At 44.7% G+C, this 23,614-nt stretch overlaps 1 protein-coding gene across 1 annotated transcript in view; it reads right to left on the bottom strand.

The window, feature by feature from the left end:
• The window catches only part of LOC117392581 (MAM domain-containing glycosylphosphatidylinositol anchor protein 2-like), a 324,052-nt gene that overhangs the window by 8,049 nt on the left and 292,389 nt on the right, over positions 1-23,614 (bottom strand). The window contains exons 13-14 of the mRNA XM_033990674.2: positions 10,469-10,489; positions 2,045-2,200 (exon numbers count right to left, since the gene is read on the bottom strand). Of these exons, the coding sequence (XP_033846565.2) occupies positions 2,045-2,200; positions 10,469-10,489 (177 nt within the window). The remainder of the gene's footprint in view (positions 1-2,044; positions 2,201-10,468; positions 10,490-23,614) is intronic.

Below are 23,614 nucleotides of genomic sequence, written 5' to 3' on the forward strand. Positions count from 1 at the left end.
ACAACACATATTTTGGCCACTTCGGTGCTGCGAAAACAAGCTGTTCACAAGATGGCGGCGGAGCGAGAGGAAGCGAATATGGAAACTCTGCGCACGGCTAACAGGTACGCGCCGCTAACCGACTCGCTCGGTTCAAATGAATGGATGAGATGATCTATAAACTGTGTAAAGACGTGGACGAAGTGAGTGAAGCTCGTCGAGGCTAGAGCGGCTACGGCGGCTAATCCGGAGTCCAGTTTCATATTTGGAAGTCTGACCACGTGTATCTTAGCAACGAAAGAGCCAATCAGGAGCGAGGCTGTCGAAGGTAACGCCCCTTCCTGCCCTCAAACCCCAGGATCATGTAGAGGGTTAATACGAGAGAGGAGAAAGGAGCGAGGGAGGGAGGAGAGTGGGAGAGAAGAGGGAGGGAGGAGAGACAGAGGGAGGAGAGAGGGAGAGAGGAGAGGAGGAGAAAGGAGGGAAGAGAGAGGAGGGAGAAGAGAGAAGAGGAGGAGGTGAATTTGCAGTTATAGAGTCTGTTGCCTGATGCCCCGCCTCCTCATTTACTCCTTTATTTTATTATTTATTTTTTAAGTTTATTTTTAATCTCTTTTTATTTTTATTATATTTGTCTGTCGTCTTATTTATGTATTTATTTTTATATTTTAAAACGCTTTATTGATCAAACCTGTTGCTAACGCTAGTAGAAAGAAGGCGATTTGTCTGATTTGTCTGTTTCATTATGGACAAAAAAGCGAAATAAAAACCCCAGGATCATGTAGAGATGATTAATACGAACATTTAAGACCAAAATGATGAGTCTGACAGCGGCAGAGACAGAGAGAGGACACAGTTTTAATAGAAAGTGAATTGGAGCCAGAGTCGATGGAGCAGGAAGTGTCCGTTTCTATACATTTATATACAGTGTGTGGGCTGATCTGATGCTTTAGGCGTCTCCAGTGGGTTGTTATGGTCTTCAACTGTTAAATAATCGGGTCTAGACTGGACATTTGTCACAGAGCCAGAAAACTACACCACAGGGAGTCAAAATAACAAGGACCCCCATCGCACTGCGCCTGTTTAATGATGCATTACTTTTGCCTATTTAGACGGGAGCTGAAGTGGAAGTGAGTGGTTTGAATCCCATCGTGTCTTCGCTCAAACATGAATCTGTTTAGGCTTCAGTCGCCGGTGCTGGTCACAGACGTCATTATCTCATAGACGGAGCCGTGGGTCTAATGTACAATAACATGGAAGAGTGGCTCCTCCTCCTCCTCACCCCAGACACCTCCCCCTCCAGCTCCTACAATGGGACCCCAGGGCGTGGACATACAGCAGTGAAGAGACAGAACACCACAAGCTAAAAGGTTTGAGCCGTTTCCTGTTTACGGTAAAAACGACTCGTAAAAAAACGACAAGTGTGACACAGATCAGAGAAATGGACTTTAGGAGAAGAGGAGGAGAGAGGGAGGAGGGAGGGAGGAGGGAGGGAGGAGAGGGGGAGGGAGGGAGGGAGGAGAGAGGGAGGGAGGGGAGAGGAGAGAGGGAGGGAGGTAGGAGAGAGGGAGGGAGGGAGGGAGGGAGGAGGGAGGGAAGAGAGAGGGAGGGAGGGAAGGAGGGAGGGAGGAGAGAGGGAGGGAGGGAGGAGAGGAGGAGAAAGGAGGGAAGAGAGAGGAGGGAGAAAAGAGAAGAGGAGGAGGTGAATTTGCAGTTATAGAGTCTGTTGCCTGATGCCCCGCCTCCTCATTTACTCCTTTATTTTATTATTTATTTTTAAAGTTTATTTTTAATCTCTTTTTATTTTTATATTTGTCTGTCGTCTTATTTATGTATTTATTTTTATATTTTAATAAACTTTTTTGAAAACACATTTATAAGGTTATTACAAAATATTATGCTGAAAAACTTTAATAAAAAAATAATTTAAAATTTTTTTTTATTTTTTCCACCACTGGACATTAGCAGAGTGGTTAGCCTCACCTTGCTTGGACCATAGCAGTTAGCAGAGTGGTTAGCCTCACCTTGCTTGGACCATAGCAGTTAGCAGAGTGGTTAGCCTCACCTTGCTTGGACCCGCTGCGGTCGCCGCTGGGCCCCGTGTTGGGCGTGTACTTGGTGTCCCTCGTGGCGGCGCTGTGCCTCGTCCAGTCGAAGTCGTCGTTCTTGTCCTGAGTGAACATACAGATGGGCTCGTCCTCGAAGCTGCAGTGGAACTCTCCTGGAACAGACGGGACAGATGTGGTCAGGGCGAGGGAACGCGGGCCAGTGTTTACACGGGGTCACGTGATATGAGGTCAGAGGTCAGAGGTCAGAACACGGATCTGGATTTGAGGAGGTTTGAATTAGTTTAGATCAGCTGTTCTCAAACTTTTCACACCATTTACCACCTAAGAAATAAATAAATGTGGTTTTCCGAGTGTCAGATGTAAACCAGCTCTGTTCACACTGATGCCATCAACATTAGCTGTGGGTGAAGCTAACTGGAGGCACTGCTCTGTCTGAAGTTACGTAAATGTGACTTTAATCTGAGCTTTGTTTTAACACAATCTGAAAAAAAACTGACTTATCTGAACTACAACAGGTGAACTGATTTGTGCTGTTAAACAAGTCCCTCTCCAATAACATTACAGTCACAAGCTAGCTAGTATTAGCATTAGCATTAGCATTAGCCAACAGTTTTTGAGCTGCTCACCTTTTTGTTGAAAATCAAACTCCTAAACAGGACGACAAATGCTTGGATTTTCTGTTTTTTTCATGAGTTTTTCCAGACTATCTAAAAATGTGCTGTCACCATGGTAACTGCTTAACATTCTGCCATAGACATACATGTAACCGCCCCGCTCCCCAGAGCGTGATGTCACTGTAAAGTAAGAATATGTTTACACGAGGTTAAATTATATGAAATCAAAATATTAATCTTGGTTTGATGTTTGAATTAGTTTATATTTACGAGAATGTGGTTTTCCAAATACCACCAGATCTAAACCAGGACTAAACCAGGTCTAATCCAGGTCTAATCTAGGACTAAACCAGGTCTACAACAGGACTAATTTACAACTCGACCAAGTCTATAACAGGACTATTCCAGGTCTAATCCAGGACTAAACCAGGTCTAATCTAGGACCAAACCAGGTCTAATCCAGGACTAAACCATGTCTATAACAGGACTAAACCAGGTCTAATCCAGGACTAAACCAGGTCTAATCCAGGACTAAACCAGGTCTAATCTAGGACCAAACCAGGTCTATAACAGGACTAAACCAGGTCTAATCCAGGACTAAACCAGGTCTAATCCAGGACTAAACCAGGTCTAATCTAGGACCAAACCAGGTCTATAACAGGACGATTCCAGGTCTAATCTTGAACTAAACCAGATCTAAAACTGGACCACATCCTCCATAAATAACATTACAGCAAGTGAATAAAACAGAGTCAAAATGTCCTCACAGAACTACTGAGGACCTCACGAGGACCTCGACAGGGAGGACCTCGACTGGGAGGACCTCGACTGGGAGGACCTCGTGCACCATCAGCGTACACCACACTTTGAGAAACACTCATCTGGATTATTTAACATTTTCCTTAAACCAAAATTTAACGATTCCAAGCAACTCAGCTCAAGCTCTAATCACGTCTAACATAAATATATACAAACATTAAAAATGAGGGTGAAGAGTGAGGAGAGACATACGGCAAATTACTGAAGCGGAGAGAAAATCCAACATGAGTCAAATATTCTGAATTCAACCTATTTTCCGCCTCTATTTTCCACGTTCTCGCGGCGTTACATAATCAGAGGCAGATGTGGGGGCTGTGACTGCGCTGCTGTTTTCATTAGACTCCCCGTGGTGCAGCTTTTCCCAGGGGACGCCACCGGGGGGCAGTAATTATCACACGTGAAGTTCTAAATAAGGAAGTGACCGCGCGATGACTGTACACGCGCCATTATCCGCCCGTGACACGAGAACAGAGGACGAGAATAGAGAAATGAGCACGAACGGAACGAAGTGAAGGATTAACGATCTGGCAACCGGCGTCTGAACCTACGGGATTAACCACGGCGAGATTCACACGGGCGCGAGGAAGTCCGAGGGTACGTTTGGAGATGTTATTGCTTTGACTGGAATGTTCCACAGTACGGTATTAAACATGACGATTTCCATGGAGACGAGAAGGTAGTGAATAAATACAAGACAGATATAAGAGTTTAATGCCCAACTATGGAACATTACAGGCACATAACGTCCATTTAACATCTCCATGGAGACAATAAAACCCCCCGCAAACACCAAACAAAAAAGTTACATAGTGCGTCTTTAGTAAGGATTTGTAAAAAGGGGAAGAAGCGACGGTGGAGTTGTGCGCACATGTGGGAAATACGGCGTTAGCCAAAATGTGTAAATCTGTCCTTATAATAATGTTAGCGTTCGTGTTCAAATAGCCTCCATGCGCAATAAACAACCTGCTAGCCACTCCGTTCCAAACAGGAAGTGATCATGTGCGCACTTCCTGCTCCATCGACTCTGGCTTCAATTCACTTTCTATTGAAAAAAGCTGCATTCTTTCCTCGAGGTCACTCACGCTAAAAACATGAAAAACTGGGCGAGCTAACCTGCTAACCGGACATAGCTAACCTGCTAGCTGCCAGGTTCCAAACAGGAAGTGATCATGTGCTCGCTTCCGGCTCCATCGACTCTGGCTCCAATTCACTTTCTATTGAAAAACCACCGCTAATCTCTGTACCTGCTGCTTCAGACTCATTTTGGTCTTAAATGTTCGTATTAACCCTCTACATGATCCTGGGGTTCTTTTTTTTTATTTTTATTTTATTATTAAGTTATTTTCACTTTTTATTGATTGATTGATTTTTTTTTTTGTTATTTTGAGGTGTGTATTTTTTTTTGTTTATTTTCTTCATTATTATATATATATATTTTCGTTATGTTGAGTAGTTTTTAACGTTTTTTTGTTTTTGTTTTTTTTAAGTTATTTTGACTTTTTAATATATTTTTTTTAGCTATTTTCAGGTGTTTTTTTGTTTCTTTTTTTTAGTTATTTTGAATTTTTTTTTTGGGGGGGGTGGTTGTGTTTTTTTTTTTTTTTTTTGGTTATTTTAAGATTTTTTATTATTATTATTATTTTTGTCTGTCTTCTCTCTCTGTACCTGCTGCTTCAGACTCATTTTGGTCTTAGTTAGCGAAAGGTTTGATTGACAGCGTTGCTAAACTGGAAAAGTGCATTACCTTCAACAGCCTCGCTCTGGATTGGCTCTTTGGTTGCTATGATACAAAACATGTAACTCAGCACCAAATTAGCCGCTATAACTGCTAGCCTACGCCGTGGTGACGTCGCACTCGCTCAGTCCACGTCTTTATAAAGTCTGTGGTCACGCGGCAGCACAGAATAAACGTGTTTCCCCCCCAAACGTCGACTACCCAATTACGTTCCCCGTGTTTTAGTGAAATGGCGGTCTCACCTGCCGTACGTCTCCCCTTCGGACAGACTACACGCTGCTTTTAAAACTTGTGCACAAAACGCTTACTTCAGCTGAAAACAACCTTCAAACTTCACGATCATGTTTCAATTTCGCCGCATTCTCCTCCCGGGTTTTACAGACACATGTATAAAACACACGGACCCTCACGACCCCGTCACGCAACACGCCTTTACCCGGTGACAAATACATCCTGGTACTTACTCTCATTCGTCCTGATATTTAATGATGGTCTGGTTCTAGTTAGACAAAGCACGAAGCGAATTTGACAAATGAAGTCTTTTAACGCCGAGAAAAATGGTCCGACCGTCCTTGAGCGCGGCGCCGTGGTCGTGCGAGTCTATGCAATCAGTTTGGCAAATTGGCGGCGGCTCTCCTCTCCTCCGTCTCCCTCCGTCTCGTGAAGGGGGAGTGGGTGCAGAGGTGGGCGCCCGGTCACCCCCCCCCCCCTCCTCTAGGGCGCTCCCGGGGGGGAACCTCGGGTGCGTTTTTTAAACCCGCTCAAGTGTGCACGGCGCCAATGAAACTTCGAATCACAGGAGTAAGCGTCGGGGAGCGAGAGGTCGGCGGCGGACGGAGTAATAAACGGGAGAGATGCAGCTACAGGCGCGACGCAGGAGAGATGAGCCGGGTCAGAGCCTGCGTTTAACCCACGGACTGTGTCGAGACGTGGACCGAGCGAGCGCGACGTCAAACGAAGCTCATCGACGCTAGAGCCGTTAGAGCGGCTAATCTGGACACGAGTTTCATATGTGGAATTCCAACCACGAGTATCGTAGCAACCAAAGAGCCAACCCGGAGCGAGGCTGTTGAAGGTAACGGTCCACTGCTCAGACGCTAGCGACGCTGTCAATCAAACCTGTTGCTAACGCTAACGAGAGCGACGTCGGGGAAAGAAGGACCTGATTTGTCTGTTATTAATGTTCATATCTTGATTTACAGACACAATAGTGAAATAAAAACCCCAGGATCATGTAGAGGGTTAATACGAACATTTAAAACCAAAATGTCGAGTCTAAGTCCAAAGTTTATGGACCTGGACGTGCGCACATGATCACTTCTTGTTTGGAACGTGGCAGCTAGCAAGTTAGCTATGTCCATTTATATAAACAGTCTAACCCGTGATAAAAACAGCATAACTATTGTATATCTCATCACAAACAGACCTGGAGTTGATATTACAGCTGAGATTATTGTCACAAGATAGCTAGCATTAGCATTAGCCAACAATTTTTCAGTTAGCCACTCTCACCTTTTTGTGTAAAATCAAACTCGTAAACAGGAACATGAACGCTCGGACGCTCCTGAAAATGTGCTGTTTGTATTTTTTTCTCTCGATTTTCTACACTATTTTAAAACTTTTCTGGCCGTGTTCGCTAACGTCTGCATCGTATCGCTATGGCAACAGCTGAACTTTCTGCCATAGACATACATGCGCTTAGGCAAACTGCGTCGTTACAGGTTAATGTCGCAGTCGGGTGTGATTATGGCTTATGGCTTTGAGTTTAATGCCATACCGTGGAACATTACATTATATGGCTCACATTAAAGTCTAAATCGGCTCATATTAGCATTACCGTTCTGTATTTGAACTGGTGAAGTGAAAAGGCGAGCGCAGGACACGGGGCCGTTGGACAAAGCCCTCGCAGAGATAATAAAAGCGATCGCACACACGCCGTCCTGATAAATATTCAGTGATTTATTCAAACGTAGCCGCGAGCGTTTTCGAGTGGCGAGCGCTTTTTTTTTTGGAGCGACCTTGAGCGCGGCAGGTATAGGAGCGGAGAGGAGGGACGGCGTAGGCGATGCTAACGACGCTAACGGAGAGAATGCAGGAGGGCAGTCGCACAGGGCGGGTCAGCTAACGCTCTGAGCCTCATTTGAATACTGCGAATACGTCTGCGTTAGCTTTTGGTGTTGCTGTGTCTGATTTTAATGTATTTTTGTGAAGATTAATGCCCCGATTGATTCATTTTACCCACATTTTCTCGGGTGACACTATTTACAGGGTCATCTTTTTTCGTCCAATCAGGCAGCAGTGTTACATCGCTAAGAATTATGGGAAACCGACTCCCTGACACTTGATTTTCTGTCGTGGGGCATTTTCAAGAGTGACACAAAACCAAATAGTAGCAGAGATTTGAGAACTGTTGATACTTTGCAGCTGAGGGGTATGATGCTAACTGTGCGCACTGCTCTGTCTGAGGCTTTTTTCTAGCCTTTAATCTGTATCTAATCGTGAAGAACTGACTTAGCTGGAGCTACAACACGTGAGCTGATTTGTGCCGTTAAACAAGTCCCTCTCAGATAACACAACAGTCACAAGATAGCATTAGCGTTAGCGTTAGCATTAGCATTAGCATTAGCAAACAGGACCACAAACGCTCAGATTGATCACACGCTCCTGAAAACGTGCTCTTCAAATCCATTTTGTATTTTTTCCTCTGAATTTTCTGACCTTTTGACCGTGTTTGCTAATGTCTGCATTGTGTCGCCACGGTAACTGCTCAACATTCCACCACAGACATACATACACGGCAACCCAAGCGCGATATTGGTGCGAAGTATGGCTAAAAAAAACCCCAAAACACCTGTCTGACACTATCCCAGCGAGTCGTTTACGTGTCGTGGTGCAGTATCGCAGTAGCAGTAGTAGCAAAGTTAAATCTCTTTCCTCATGCTAACTGGAGGCACTGCTCTGTCTGAAACTCAACTTAGCGTCTGACCTTACGTAGCTGGAATTACACTCCTTAACAGAACCGCGTACGCTCGTATTGATCACAAACTCCTGAAAACGTGCTGTTTAAATCCATTTTGTACGTTTTTTTTCCTTGAGTTTTCAAAGTGTTTATTGTGTTGTCATGGTAACCGTCCTACGTAAACATACACATCTGATTTAATTTAACAAATCTAACACTTTTTAATGCGTTTATTAGGCCTGTCTGTTAGTTCTGTCTGTTGTAGCCGCACAAACTGCTCGGCTTAAACGTATTTATATCAAATTTGGCCATTTCAGAGATAATTCGTCGAAAAAGAAACTAAAACGATCACATTCGCCTGTAATCTTCAAGACGTTTAGCCCTTTAACACTTTAAATCCAGCGTTTCCACAGAAATTGAGCGAGTTATCAGCAAAACAGTTTATATTTCAAGTGTAAATCTGCATAAACGAATCTCAAAAGTTCGACTAAAGCCACATCCAAATCAACAACCGGCGCCACAGATCCGCGACTGAGCTAAGCTAAATGGCGCTAGCTGTTTGGAAAGTTTTAAAGGGAAAAAACACGGAGGTCTGAAGTTGCTCCTGGGATTGGATAATGATGGAAGTGATTAGGAAGTGGAAACGCTCACACCCACCACCGACGCGCAGAACCAAACAGTGATTAAAACTGGAATCTCGAGGTATGAATAATGTAATTTTAAACAAAGGAGAGAAGAGTAAATACGAACACGTCTGAGCAAACAAAACAAACAAACCGCAGTGATGCATTTTAACAAAGGCTGGATAACGTTTGAACGGACTCGTGCCGCGGTTCTCAAATTTGTTTAAAGTTCATACGACGGGTTGGACTGCTCAGATTTTACTTATAATTTTACTTCCCGTTAGCAGAGCCGGTCCCAGCTTTAGGGGGCCCTGGGCTGAATGTGTCTCTGGGGCCCCCTCCTCTCAGGGGCCCTGGGCTGAATGTGTCTCTGGGGCCCCCTCCTCTCAGGGGCCCTGGGCTGAATGTGTCTCTGGGGCCCCCTCCTGGTTCAGCTGTTGGTGATTCACATTTGACACATTCTGACTCTCATCACTTTGTCCAGTTGTTTTTGTTTTTATCAGAACAACATCAGACTGAAAACATCCAGAACAACACAACTACAACAACACAACAACAACACAAACATGTAAGAACGACACAAACATATAAGAACGACACAAACACACAACAACACAAACATAAAAGAACGACACAAACATAAGAACAACACAAACATATAAGGGGGGGATCAAGGTTTTTTAAATTCTAGATGTTTTTTCTTCTTTTCTGTTGGATTTTAATGTGTTCCACTTGTGTGTCCAGTTGTGTGTCCAGTTGTGTGTTTCTTACATTTCCATTATGTCGGGTCCTTGCTCCGGTGTAAACACAGAGCTGCCCTCACCTCTGCCCGACTCAAAATCAAACGCAGCAGATATTTTACTACTATAGATATAAAACAAATGTAATCGTTTGAGAGGATATTTATGCTGCTGTAAACACACAAGCCCTGTGTCCAATAAAACCTGATATATTATATGATTTTCAGTATAAATGTATGGGTTCTTGGGGGCCCCCTGCTGACCTCGGGGCCCTAAGCATCTGCTCAGTCTGACTATAGCCTGAACCGGCCCTGGAGGTTGGACATTTGCACCAAACATGAGCAGAGATAGAACAATATGTTGTTTTTTTTATGATATCGATAGTGATACTGATCGTTTAAAATACAACGCAACCAATCGCCGATCAGACAAGACCCTAACCCCAAAAGAGGAACGAAACGGGGGTAAAACTGCCTAAATGACATAAAACTAGAACTGGAGGAGTCCGATACCCGCAGTTTGAGAAGGACCGAACTAATATACGCTGTCGTCGTGTCCTTAGGCAACACACTTCACTCACGTTGCCTCGTATGAACGTGCTGGAACGTGTGAGCGGACAGACCGGCAGCCTCGCTTCTGTCGGTCTGTCCCGGGGCAGCTGTGGCAAACCTGTAAACCCGCTGTGAAATGCTAAACGATTACGACGCCTTAAACGACGCGCCGAGTCAAAATGTGTGGATATATTTTCGTTCCCGGCTCAGTTTCGCCCGTGTTTCTATCTATTAGACTATAACGATGTGTCAGATCACGGTGGCAGCGGGCGCTCTGTGCTCTAGGGGGCGCTACGGAGACGAGAGGTGAGTCAGAGCGCTCCCCGCGGCTAAAGACTGATGAGGCTAACGCACGGACGCACACAGAAGAGGTACTTACTCAGGTGAGGGTTGATGGGAGCTGCAAGAGAAAAAAGAGAAAGAGAAAGAGAGGGTTAGTATCACACGAGTAACTTTACACACGTTTAACAGATTTAAGGCGGAGTTCTTCTCTCAAACTGAAAGAAAACGCTCTGTTCCACCTTGTGATGTCATCGTGCGGCGATACAGGAAGTGCTCCGCTGTGTTTTTAAACTCCACACACCTTCATTTCTAGAATCATTTGGATCATTTCAGCTTCATTCTCGACTGGACTAAAAGTAAAAGGAGCTGCTCACTTGAAAACGCACTCACACTTGATGACATCACAAGGTGGAACAGAGCGTTTTGAGCTTTGGAGATGTAATAGACTGATAATAAAGTGTGAGTCAAACGTGTGCGAATGAAACAAAACACAACTTCAGGTCTGTTTTTCAGGAGGGAACATGGATTAAAGCTACAAGAGTCAATTTTGTGTCATTTAGCTCCTTTAATAACAGTGACATGTTCATGTTTGTCCCTTTAAAAGTTCAGATTTCAGTAAAAAGCAACGTGATTATTTATCGAACAAGCAAAAAGTACAGAGAATTGGTCAAGAGAAACAAGTCGTATCAAACTGTATAAAGAGTGTGGCTAGCAGTTACAGCGGCTAATGTCCATATTTGAAATTCCGACCACGACTGTCATAGCAACCAAAGGGCCAATCAGAAGTGATCTTGATTGGAGAACTGTCTTAAAATAAGACTGGCCAAAAGAACAATCAGTTTTTATCTTCTCTCCTCATTTAAAGTGAGAAAATACTTGTGTTTTTCTTATTTTAATTAATACTATTTCTGCATGTTCCACTGGCAAATTTAGTTTTAAGTTAAAATTTAAAAATCAAGACGACGACGACTCGATTCAAACACGTTTTAACAGAGGAGGTGAAGTAAATATAGAGGAAAAATGATCATATTTTCCGCAAAAAACGACTCTATACGTGCAGGATTTTTAATGAACATGAGCCAATGAGTCATAAAACTTATTTATTAAATCCTTTACAGCTCAAATCTTCAGAAAAGTAGAAAAAAATAAGAAAAAGTTCTACTAGCACAAAGAACATGATGAATATTGACCTGTACTCGAGTAAGAGTACTGTTACTTCAAAATAATATAAAGAAAATAAAGTAAATGTGACAAAACATGAAATAATCCTCAAAATGTGGTACAGAAAACATAAAAATGAGCCAAAGTAAATCAGACCTGAAGGAGCCAGAAACACAAACGTTCAAATCATTTCATACCATTTCAATACAAATATTACTCAAGTATGCTGCTAGAACAATACTCGGAAAAGTACAATTTCTTTAAAAGTTACTTGAGTAAACGTGTCCGCGCTCTCCTCATCTCTGTATTCATGATTCCTTGAGCGTTCAGACTCTGACCTCCCTTTAGTCCAAACAGAGCTGCTGTCTCCGCCTGATATCACTGGACATATACGACCGAGCGCTTACAAACTTTGTGCTGAAGTCTCATAAAACAAAACAAAAGTGGCCCCGGGGACGAGCGCATATTTCCCTGCGATATTAAAGAACGTTAGAAGCATTTTAGAGCTGCCTCCTCCATCTTTGTCACGGCTTATTGCTTTGTACAAACTGCAGCCGAAACAGCAAACTCTGAGGTACAGAACACTCACCAACGCTGACCAAAAGATGACCAAACAGTGACCTGAAACTGACCAGAAACTGACCTAACACTGACCAAAAACTGACCTAACACTGACCAAAAACTGACCTGAAACTGACCAAAAACTGACCTAAAACTGACCAGACACTGACCAAAAACTGACTTGAAATTGACCAGAAACTTAGCAAAAACTGACCAATAAATGACTAAAAACTGACCTGATACTGACAAGAAACTGACCAAAAGGTGACATCAGCAGTTACAGAGAGAGGGGCCACAGTCTTTCTATAGAAAGTGAATTGGAGCCAGAGTCAATGGATCTGGAAGTGCGCCCATTTATATAAACAGTCTAAATGTTACGAGTTAGTCCTTTACCCATACAAGAGTAACACCTCCTCTTTTATAAAAACTTTACTGTATTGACATTATTTCTTGATGTTTTGCTCATTTCCATTTACAGAGTCCATCTGTTTTTTTAAAAGCGAATTATCTACAAACACAGCCCGCTATGGCACAGTCTAACTCCCGGCCCGCTATGGCGCGGTCTAACTCCTGGCCCGTTATGGCACAGTCTAACTCCTGGCCTGCTATGGCACGGTCTAACTCCTGGCCTGTTATGGCACAGTCTAACTCCTGGCCTGCTATGGCACGGTCTAACTCCTGGCCTGTTATGGCACAGTCTAACTCCTGGCCTGTTATGGCACAGCTGCACTCGGCCAAAAATAGATTGAAATAATTACAGACGCTGAGCACATTTGAGACGAGCTTCATCTGAATGGACTCCACTGGTGATAATTAGACGACAGCTGCTCACGAGGAGCCGTCACGGCAACTGTGTGTGTGTGTGTGTGTGTCAGTGTGTGTGTCTTCACATGTGGCCATTTTGAGGACTTAGTGAAGTGGCATTTTAACGCTAATTCAATAAATCTAATACATTTTAATATAATTACTACAGGTCCTGCGTTGTATTGTATCTTTAATCCATGTTCGAATGTTGTTCTCTCCTCAAAAACAGACCTGGAGTTGTGTTTTGTGTCATTCACATGTTTGAGTCACACTTTATTATTAGTCTGTAACATCTCCAAAGCTCAAAATGCTCTGTTACACTTTGTGATGTCATGAAGTGGTAGTTTTCAACGTTAACAGCTCCTTGTGCCTTTAGTTCAGTCGACTGACAACTCCAGGACTGAAATGATCCAAATGATTCTATAAATGAAGGTGTGTGGAGTTTAAAAACACAGTGGAGCACTTCCTGTATCACCATATGATGACATCACAAGGTGGAACAGAGTGTTTTCAGTTTGAGAGAAGAACTCAGCTTAAATCTGCAGGGTTTGTGTGTTAAACATGTGAGAATGAAACAAAAAAACACAACTCCAGGTCTGTTTGTGTAACACGGCCCCTTTAACCATCACGAACAAAGACTTAAAGCTACACTACGCAACCTTTCTGGTGGAGTTCAGGCTGTAGCTGTTACCTATGGCAACCGTAATGTAAACAAGGGTCAAAACTCGTCACGTTTGTTTAGTTAAGTGAAGGTTTAAACTGCCACACTGGTCTTTTTGTCTTTTTGAATGGAATTTCCGGCGGCCATTTTGAATTCAGAGCCACTTCCTGTTTTCTTTTTTTGTACTTTTTCTTCTTCTACTGTCACTTCACAGATTTAAAACTATGATAAACGTTGACCAGAGGTAGTATCGCTCTAAACCAATTAGAAAAAAACATGAAAAACTGCCGTATGCAATTTAAAACGCAGCATTTTGTGCGTTTCATAATGGACCCGCGCTGCCCTCAGTTCAAATCCCCGTGTTCCTGTTTTCAGCAGATGGAGCAGTTTTTGAACAAAGTTTGAGTGAAGCCGCACAGAAACGCTCTTTCATATCCGTCCTCATAAGTGTCAGGGGTAATCGCTCAAATTTAGAACTTTAAATGGAATAATTACCATTCTTTTCCCACAAGGCCGAGCGGTACGATGAGAGCGGCGGTGATTATGACGGGAAAATACATCTGAATTAACCTTAAAGAGGAGGCGCTGTGCTCATTTTCCCCGTGTTATAATGTCCTCCCTTCATCAAAAACACATCTGAAGAGGATTTAGACGTCATCTGTGCAGGTTTGAGTAATCTAGAGATCTCTCCCGGGCCCTACGTAAACCCTGCATATGGTTAACTGACTGTGCACTACGACTTCACAAACCTGGTGTGATGTGCAGGAGTTTGATCAGTGCGATGCAGCTGATTGTGTTGTGCTCTGAAGGGGGAGGGGCTTAGCACAGAGAGCAAAGAGAGGAGAGGCTCAGTGTAGTCTCTCTGTCTCTCTCTCTTTCTTTCCATCTCTCCTTCTTCCTCTCTCTTTCTCTCTCTACCTCTCCCTCTCTCAGCATAGTCTCTCTTCTCTATCTATAGTCTCTCTTTCTCTCTGCCATTCTTTCTCTCTTCTCTCCCTCTCTCTCTATCCTCCCTTTCTCAGTGTAGTCTCTTTCTCTCTGCCATTCTTTCTCTCTTCTCTCCCTCTCTCTCTATCCTCCCTTTATCAGTGTAGTCTCTCTTTCTCTATCTCTAGCTATAGTCTCTCTTTCTCTCTCACCCTCTCTTTCTTTCCTTCTCCCTCTCTCAGTGTAGTCTCTCTTTCTCTCTCTTCCCTCCCTTTCTCTCCTCCCTCTCTCAGTGCAGTCTCTCTTACTCTCTCTGTAGTCTCTCTTCCTCTCTCTTCCCTCCCTGTCTTTCTCTCCCTCTCTCAGCATAGTCTCTCTCTTCTTTCCCTCTCTCTCTCTTTCGCTCCTTCTCCCTCTCTATCCCTTTCTCTCTCTCTCTTCTCTGTAGTCTCTCTCTCTCTCTCTCTTTTTGTCCCAAACTGCACTAACTCCATTAGCGTCACACTCAGGCGTCATCTCTCTCTTTATCTTTCTCTTTTCTGTCTCTCTCTTGTCTCACGCTCTCTCTCTGTCTTCCCTTCTCCCTCTCTCAGTGCAGTCTTTCTCTCTCTCTATCTGTAGTCTCTCTCTTTTCATCCCAAACCGTGCTGTGCTAACTCCATTAGCATCACTCTTGTTCTTTCACGTTCCGTCGGACTAAACTGTGACACTTAATTCTTCCTCATTGATAATTTCGCAGGTTAGCGTTGGAGCTAGCGCAGGAGCTAACGCGTAAAGGTCAAGGGTACGTCGAGTTAGCCGCTAGCCTTCGCTTTTCACCGAGTAAATACCATTTTAACCTGTCAGGAAGATGCATGGGCGTTTTGGTGATCGATCGAGCCGCCGCTTTCTACATGCTATACATCAGCTAAAGCTAACGCTACCTTAGCCACATGATGTATGGCCCCGCGTCGTTCTTTCGGCCGAATTGATTTTAATCTGACCAATTAAAGTGAGTAATAACAAATCACTGGAACAAGGAGCAGAGCGAGCGGCTCTCCGTCCGCGGGAGAACGCGCCGCCGTACGCCGCTTTGGCTCCGGGACAGGAGGAGAAGCGAGCGCTGCATTTTCAATCGCAGCTTATAAAAAATGCAGTGAAGCGCAACGTTGCTGCTGAGTCCACAGGGGGCGTAACCCGGAGACGAGCGAGAGGTTTTCCACTGGTGAGAAAAACGAGTCTGCAGAAACAGAACAAACACGAATAAATAAATAAATAAAGTGAAAGAGAAACAGACGTGAGCAGAAGCAGCGATAAAGACTCAGGACGACACGGACCTGTCAGACTTTAAAGACGCATTATGGAACTTTTCACATAGAGGCCTGTCTCCATGGTGATGCTATTGCTTTGACTGGAGTGTTAGGGTAATATAGCACAGTGTGGCATTAAACCTATCGCCATGGAGACGAGTAAGTAACACGACCTCTGCCTCTCTCCTCCTCTCCCTCTCTTTACCTCCTCCGTCCTCTCTCTCTGCTCTCATGTAAATCTGTTTCTCTCCTCCTCCCTCTCCCACTCCTCTTCTCCTCCCTTTTCCTCTTGCTCCCTCTCCTCTTTCTCTCCCTCCTCTCCTCTCTCTTCCTCCCTCCTTCTCATCCTCTCTCCTCCTACTCCTCTCATCCTCTTGTCCTCTCTTCTCTCCTCCTCCTCTCTCTCTTCCTTTCTCTCTCTCCTCCTCTCCTCTTCCTCTCCTCTCCCCTCCTCTCCTCTCTCCTCCTCCTCTCTTCCTCTGCCTCCCTCTCCCCTCTTCCTCTCTTATTCTCCTCCTCTCCCCTTCCTCTCTCTCTCCCGCTCCTCTCTCCTCCTCTCCCTCCCCTCCTCTTCCTCTCCCTCTCCTCTTCCTCTCCTCTTTCTCTCCCTCTCCTCTTTCTCTCCCTCTCCTCTCCCTCTCTCCCTCTCCTTTCTCTCCCTCTCCTCTTCCCCTCCTCTCCCTCTCCCCTCCTCTCCCTCTCCTCTTCCTCTCCTCTTTCTCTCCCTCTCCTCTCTCCCTCCTCTTCTTCTCCCTCTGCTCTCCCTCTGCTCTCCCTCTCCTCTCCTCTTCCTCTCTCCTCCTCCCCTCTTCCTCTCTCCTCCTCTCCCTCCCCTCCTCTTCTTCTCCCTCTCCTCTTTCTCCCCCCCCTCCCTCTCTCCCTCTCCTCTCCCTCTCCCTCTCTCCCTCTCCTGGACCTGCAGTCGTCCTGAGGTGGCGTCTCTGTGGCCGTGTCCACATGAATGACTCCGCCTCTTCCACGGTGAAGAAATCAAGCTGAGCTCAGAGAACGCCAGAGGGAAGGAGGAGGAGAAGAAGAAAGAAGAGAGGAACAAGAGAAAGAGAGAGAAAGAAAGAGGAGATACAGAGTCAGCTGAGCAACGAAAACACCCACAGGCCAAAGGAAAACAGACACGAGAGAGGAGAGGAGGGAAGAGACATAGGGATGGAGAAAGAGAGGAGAGATAGAAGAGTGGAAAGAGCCAAAGAGAGAGAGAGAGACAGAGAGAGAGAGAACTCCGCCAGCTCAAATTTAATCTATAGCAACTCAAACATACTGTGACACAACAAACTATTCTCTATTTAATCTCTCCTTCTGTCTCTCCACCTCTTTCTCTCTGTGTATAAACGCTCTATCACTCTTTCTTTCTTTCACTCTTTCTCTCTCCTCTTCAGACCACAAAGCCCTGGATATGTGGTATTTCTCTCCCTCTCTCTCCAAGTATAAAAGCTCTTTCACTCTTTCATTCTCCCTCTCCTTTCCCCATAGCCCTGGATGTGTGGTATTTCTCTCTCTCTCTCTCTCTCATTCTCTCGCTCTTTCAGTATTAATGTTCTTTCACTCTTTCTCCCTCTCTTTCTCTCCCCTGGATGCGTTGTATTTCTCTTGCTCTGTCTCTCTCCCTCTCTCTCTGATGGGTTGTATTTCTCTCCCTCTCTCTCTTTCTCTCGTTCTCGTCCTCTTTCTCGGGGTAGTATTCCCGTCGTCTTCCTCTGGTCCAAACCTGAGGGCGCGTCTCAAACCTGTGGCGGGACGGGGCTGTGATCCAAAATGGCGTCGTCCTGTTTGTCAGACTGAAGCCAGCGGCGCTCGTGGAGCCGGAGGAGGCGGGGGCGGACCGGCGTCTCGTTGGCAGGATTCCTGTGGTTTTGGCCCTGGGCTGGACTCAACGCGGCGCAACAAAACAACAACCAACACCACCAACACCACCAACGCCACGAGACGCCGCCAACGCCACGAGACGCTGCCGCTCAGGAGTCTGACATTTAGGTTTTTTCTCTCACTCTGCGTCCATCATGTTCAGAGGATTTGGCCGTCTGCCATTAGCCTGTGCTAGCTTAGCCTGTGCTAGTTTAGCCTGTGCTAGCTTAGTCTGTGCTAGTTTAGCCTGTGCTAGCTTAGCCTGTGCTAGTTTAGCCTGTGCTAGCTTAGCCTGTGCTAGTTTAGCCTGTGCTAGCTTAGCCTGTGCTAGTTTAGCCTGTGCTAGCTTAGCCTGTGCTAGCAGCATTCAGATAATATTAAACAGGCTGGTTTCAATTAGAACATTCTGTTTTGTTGTTTAAGAAGAGGAGGAGACGCAAAGAGGAGAGGAACGAGAGAGAGGAGAGAGAGAGGAGGAGACGCAAAGAGGAGAGGAACGAGAGAGGAGAGAGGAGGAGACACAAAGAGGAGAGGAACGAATGAATGAATGAATGAATGAATGAATATTGTTTATTTGAGCATTATAAAAAAAACCAAACAAAAACAAAACAGTGTACACCCAGATCCCAAGTTTGTGCTCAAAAGGAGTAAGCCGAAGTAAAATACTTGTGTGCGCTTACCCCCCATATTTAACTAAATAACACCATTTACATTGCAGTGGCAAACCTTCACCAAACCTTCACCATCTGTGCGTGTGTATGTGTGTGTGTATGTATGTAGTGTGTACGTGTACAACATCCATACACATGCACACACACACCGGGTGTGCATGTGCATGTGTATGCAAGTAAAGTGTATGTGTGTATCATTCAAACACATGCACACACACACCGGGTGTGCATGTGCATGCATGTAATGTGTGCGCCTAATGTGTACGTAGAGTAAAGACTCGCTAAATTACAGTTCATACAAAGTACATTGCGGCAGTAGATAATGAATGACAGAATTATTAACCAACAAAATGATGAGTATTCATAGTTTTACTATGATCCTTCTTTAGTAGCATAGTTTTTGAATATATTTAATCTGTATAGTCGTTTGAAGTTTACTAGAGAGTTACTACATTTTAAATTTTCTTCCAATTCATTCCAAAGATCAACTCCACGTCGGGTAATGAACATACTTTTTAGGGTAGTACGAACACACTGTTTCCTAAGATTCAATTGTCCCCTCAGATTATATTTATTATCTCTAATTTGAAACATGCCTTGGATATTATTTGGGAGCAGATTGTACCGTGCTTTATATACAATTTGTAGAGTTTTGAATTTGATTAGATCTTCAAATTTAATTATTTTTGACTTAAGAAACAGAGGGTTTGTATGTTCCCTGTACCCAGCATTATGAATTATCCGTATCGCCTTTTTTTGAAGAATGGATATAATATTAATATTTGTTTTGTAAGTATTTCCCCACACCTCTATACAGTAGTTAAGATAAGGCAATATTAATGTACAATATACAGTATAAAGTGCTCTTTCATCCAGCAAACATTTAGTTTTCCTCATAATTGCGATGGATTTGGCTATCTTGTTTTTTACTGCAGTTAATTGAGGCTTCCAGCAAAGTTTATGGTCAAGAATAACTCCAAGGAAATTATGTTCACTCACACATTCAATGATTTCATTATTTATAGTCATCTTGGGTTCAGTGTCAATTTTTTTGTTACCAAGTACCATGAATTTAGTTTTTTTCAAATTTAGCGACAATTTATTACAGTCAAACCATTCTTTTAGTTTATTCATTTCCCTGGAGACCTCTTCCATCAACTGTTGCAGGTTTTTCCCAGAGCACAGAATTGTAGTGTCATCGGCAAAGAGCACCAATTTAAGCTTTTTGGAGATCGAACACAGGTCATTGATATATAGTAGAAAGAGAATTGGGCCAAGTATAGAACCCTGAGGCACACCGCAAGTGATGTGCCTCAGAGTGGAAGAGCACTCGCCCATCTGGACAAATTGCATTCTGTTTGATAGATAAGATATGAGCCAATGCAGTGGGTTGCCACGTATTCCATTTTTTTCTAATTTAATTTTAACGAGAGAGAGGAGAGAGAGGAGGAGACGCAAAGAGGAGAGGAATGAGAGAGGAGAGAGGAGGAGACACAAAGAGGAGAGGAACGAGAGAGAGGAGGAGACACAAAGAGGAGAGGAATGAGAGAGGAGAGAGGAGGAGACACAAAGAGGAGAGGAACGAGAGAGAGGAGAGAGAGGAGGAGACACAAAGAGGAGAGGAACGAGAGAGAGGAGAGAGAGAGAGAGGAGGAGACACAAAGAGGAGAGGAACGAGAGAGAGAGAAGAGAGAGAAAGAGAGGAGGAGATCCAAAGAGGAGAGGAACAAGAGCGAGAGAGAGAGCAGTGGGGGAGAGGAGAAGGACAGGAACAAGAGAGAGAGAGGAGGAGAGGCAAAGAAGAGAGGAACATGAGAGAGGAAGAAAAGGAGGAGAGAAGCAGGAGAGGCAAAGAAAAGAGGAACTAAAGAGAGAGACAGAGAGGAGAGGAGGAGGCGCAAAGAAGACAGAGAGGAGAGGAATAGAGGAGAGGAAAAAAGGAGGAGACTCAAAAAAAAAGACACGAACATGAGAGAGAGAGAACAGGAGGAGAGGAGAAGAGGAGGAGACACAAAGAAGACAGGGACAAGAGAGAGAGAGAAGAGAGCAGAGGAGGAGGACAGGGAAGAAAGGAGAAGAGGAGGAAACATGAGATAGAGAGGAGAAAAGAGTGAGAGGAGGAGAAGAGGGGGAGGAGAGGCATTTGGGGCATTTGGCCATATTTTCCACTCAGTTTTTTGATCTTTTGTGTAAAGTTCAGGGGTAAATGAGCTCGTTTGGATCACGCCCGTCTCTGATTGGCTCATCCACCTGTCAATCACACACGTCTGAACACAGGGAGGAAGTGTGCGTTCTGGATCCCGGGTGAGATCTTCCGTTTTCTGCAGCTAAACACATTTTTTTCAAACTATTAAATATTTCCTCGTACCTTCAAAAAAAACACAAAATAAACCCCAAAGTGAGATTTCAAACTGCGGCGGTTTAAACGTTTGGACAACACCATCAGCAAATATCCTCCAGAGCCTCTTAAACATCTCACAGACCCAGAATATTCATATGTTTCCCTCCCGTTGCATCACCATCTGACACGTTCGCACTTAAACCCAAATCCGTGACGGTTTTCCGCGCGGAACAACGGCGAGTGATGCAAACCGAAAAACACACGATACAAAAGCCTAAGCATCTGCGACGGCCACTGTCAGATACGTTATGCATTTTTGTGTATTTATGTGAGGAAATGCTCGGGGTAAACATGTTCAGAAGGATAATAGCGCGTTTGACGTTAGCGTTAGCATGCGGCGGAGCGTAAAGCCGTTCCCGAGCGGTGTCGCGTTTTATGGCGAGGGGCCGTTTCGCTACGAGTCACAGAGAGCGGCGCGTTTTAAGAGTCGAAAAGTTGTCCGAGGCAACGCAACGCTAGGCTACGCTATGCTAACTCGCGTCGATATCAGCGGTGCACTGCAAAAAAAGGAGCCGCTCTACACAAAAAAATGACCTGGATCTTGGAGAAAAATCACATTCTTAACTTCTGTTACGTTATAAAAGTGTTGTTCAAATTTATTTCCCGTGTCAGACATTTTATATTTAAGTGTAAAGAAGCGACGTCACCACAGCGTTCAGCTCCAAATGAAGCTAATCGAGGCTAGCAGTTATAGCGGCTAATTTGGAGTAAATGTCCATATTTGGAAGTCCGACCACGAGTATCACAGCAACCAAAGAGCCAATCAGGAGTGAGGCTGTTGAAGGTAACGCCTCTTCCTGCTGGAAACACTGGTTTAAGACGGAGCAGACGCTTAGCAACGCTGTCAATCAAACCAGTTGCTAAAGCTAGCGGGAAAGAAGGTGCCTGATTTGTCTGTTATTAATGTTCAGATCTTGATTTACAGACACAATACACTCGTCTCTCACTATATCGCGGTTCGTACTTTTTTTTTTTTTTACAGAGTATGATCGTGCATTGTGTCGTGCGTCCTGATTGGCTGTTGGACTGTAGACCATTGTGTCGTGCGTCCTGATTGGCTGTTGGACTGTAGACCATTGTGTCGTGCGTCCTGATTGGCTGTTGGACTGTAGACCATTGTGTCGTGCGTCCTGATTGGCTGTTGGACTGTAGACCATTGTGTCGTGCGTCCTGATTGGCTGTTGGACTGTAGACCATTGTGTCGTGCGTCCTGATTGGCTGTTGGACTGTAGACCATTGTCCATCAGTCTCCTCCGTGCCGTGTCTCCTGTCCAGTACAGAATGTGTTCAGACAAATTTACATAAACGTTGGATCTCAGTGTGACTCTGAAGTGCTGTACGTTTGCAATTTGTTTTCTCCCCGACAAAACCCACAATGTCGATGAAACGTTCTGCACCGACAAAGACGCCTACGAAGGTTTGAACTTTGAGAGAGTTTAAACGAGAGAGAAATGTGAGAAAATGTTAACGCCTGTGTGAGAAAAGTGTATAAAGTGTGTGGTGAGGGGTTTTACAGCAAAAACAGAGAATAATGTAAAAAATAAAGATGATACTTCACAGATTTCACCTATTGCGGGTTATTTTTAGAACGTAAACGAGGAGCCAGTGTAGTGAAATAAAACGAACGGTTAATACGAACATTTAAGACCAAAATGACACAAAAACACTTGATAATCGGACACAGACGCTCACGGTGACCTCGTTTTGACCCTCGGCGTCTCTTTTACTGCACGTTTGTCCTGGAGTGAGACAGATCACTTTATGACCTGAACAGCCCCTGCTGCTCACACGCGTCTGAGTTTTTGCAGTGTAAGTATCGCAGGAAGCAGATGCTGAGTTTACTGCAGCAGATTGTGTAGTAAAGTACAAGAAAGTACAGGAGGAGGTGTTCTCTCCGTCCCTCGTCCTCCACCTCGTCTGTCTCTGCACCAACTCATGAAAAAGCTGCTGGCGTGGACTTATGTGCAGAGGAGGGACTTCTTAATGAAACTGTACTTTTCAGAGTACTTTTCTAGAAGAATACTTTTACTCCGACTTAAGTCATATTTGTATTGAATGAAGTAACAGTACTCTTAGGTTGAGTAAAAGTTGTGGTTCTTCTTCTCACGTCTAACTTGCCCTGACATACTCCCCCTTTACCCTCCCATACTCCCCCTTTACCCTCCCATACTCCCCCTTTACCCTCAAATACTCCCCCTTTACCCTCCCATACTCCCCCTTTACCCTCCCATACTCCCCCTTTACCCTTCCATACTCCCCCTTTACCCTCAAATACTCCCCCTTTACTCTTCCATACTCCCCCTTTACCCTCCCATACTCCCCCTTTACCCTTCCATACTCCCCCTTTGCCTTTCCATACTCCCCCTTTACCCTTCCATACTCCCCCTTTACCCTTCCATACTCCCCCTTTGCCTTTCCATACTCCCCCTTTACCCTTCCATACTCCCCCTTTACCCTTCCATACTCCCCTTTACTCTTCCATACTCCCCCTTTACCCTTCCATACTCCCCCTTTACCCTCCCATACTCCCCCTTTACCCTCCCATACTCCCCCTTTACCCTTCCATACTCCCCTTTACCCTTCCATACTCCCCTTTACCCTCCCATACTCCCCCTTTACCCTCCCATACTCCCCCTTTACCCTTCCATACTCCCCTTTACCCTCCCATACTCCCCCTTTACCCTTCCATACTCCCCCTTTACTCTTCCATACTCCCCCTTTACCCTTCCATACTCCCCTTTACCCTCCCATACTCCCCCTTTACCCTCCCATACTCCCCCTTTACCCTTCCATACTCCCCCTTTACTCTTCCATACTCCCCCTTTACTCTTCCATACTCCCCCTTTACCCTTCCATACTCCCCCTTTACTCTTCCATACTCCCCCTTTACCCTTCCATACTCCCCCTT

This window comes from Periophthalmus magnuspinnatus, chromosome 24 (genome assembly GCF_009829125.3).
Source record: "Periophthalmus magnuspinnatus isolate fPerMag1 chromosome 24, fPerMag1.2.pri, whole genome shotgun sequence".
Classification (NCBI taxonomy): Eukaryota; Metazoa; Chordata; class Actinopteri; order Gobiiformes; family Gobiidae; genus Periophthalmus; species Periophthalmus magnuspinnatus.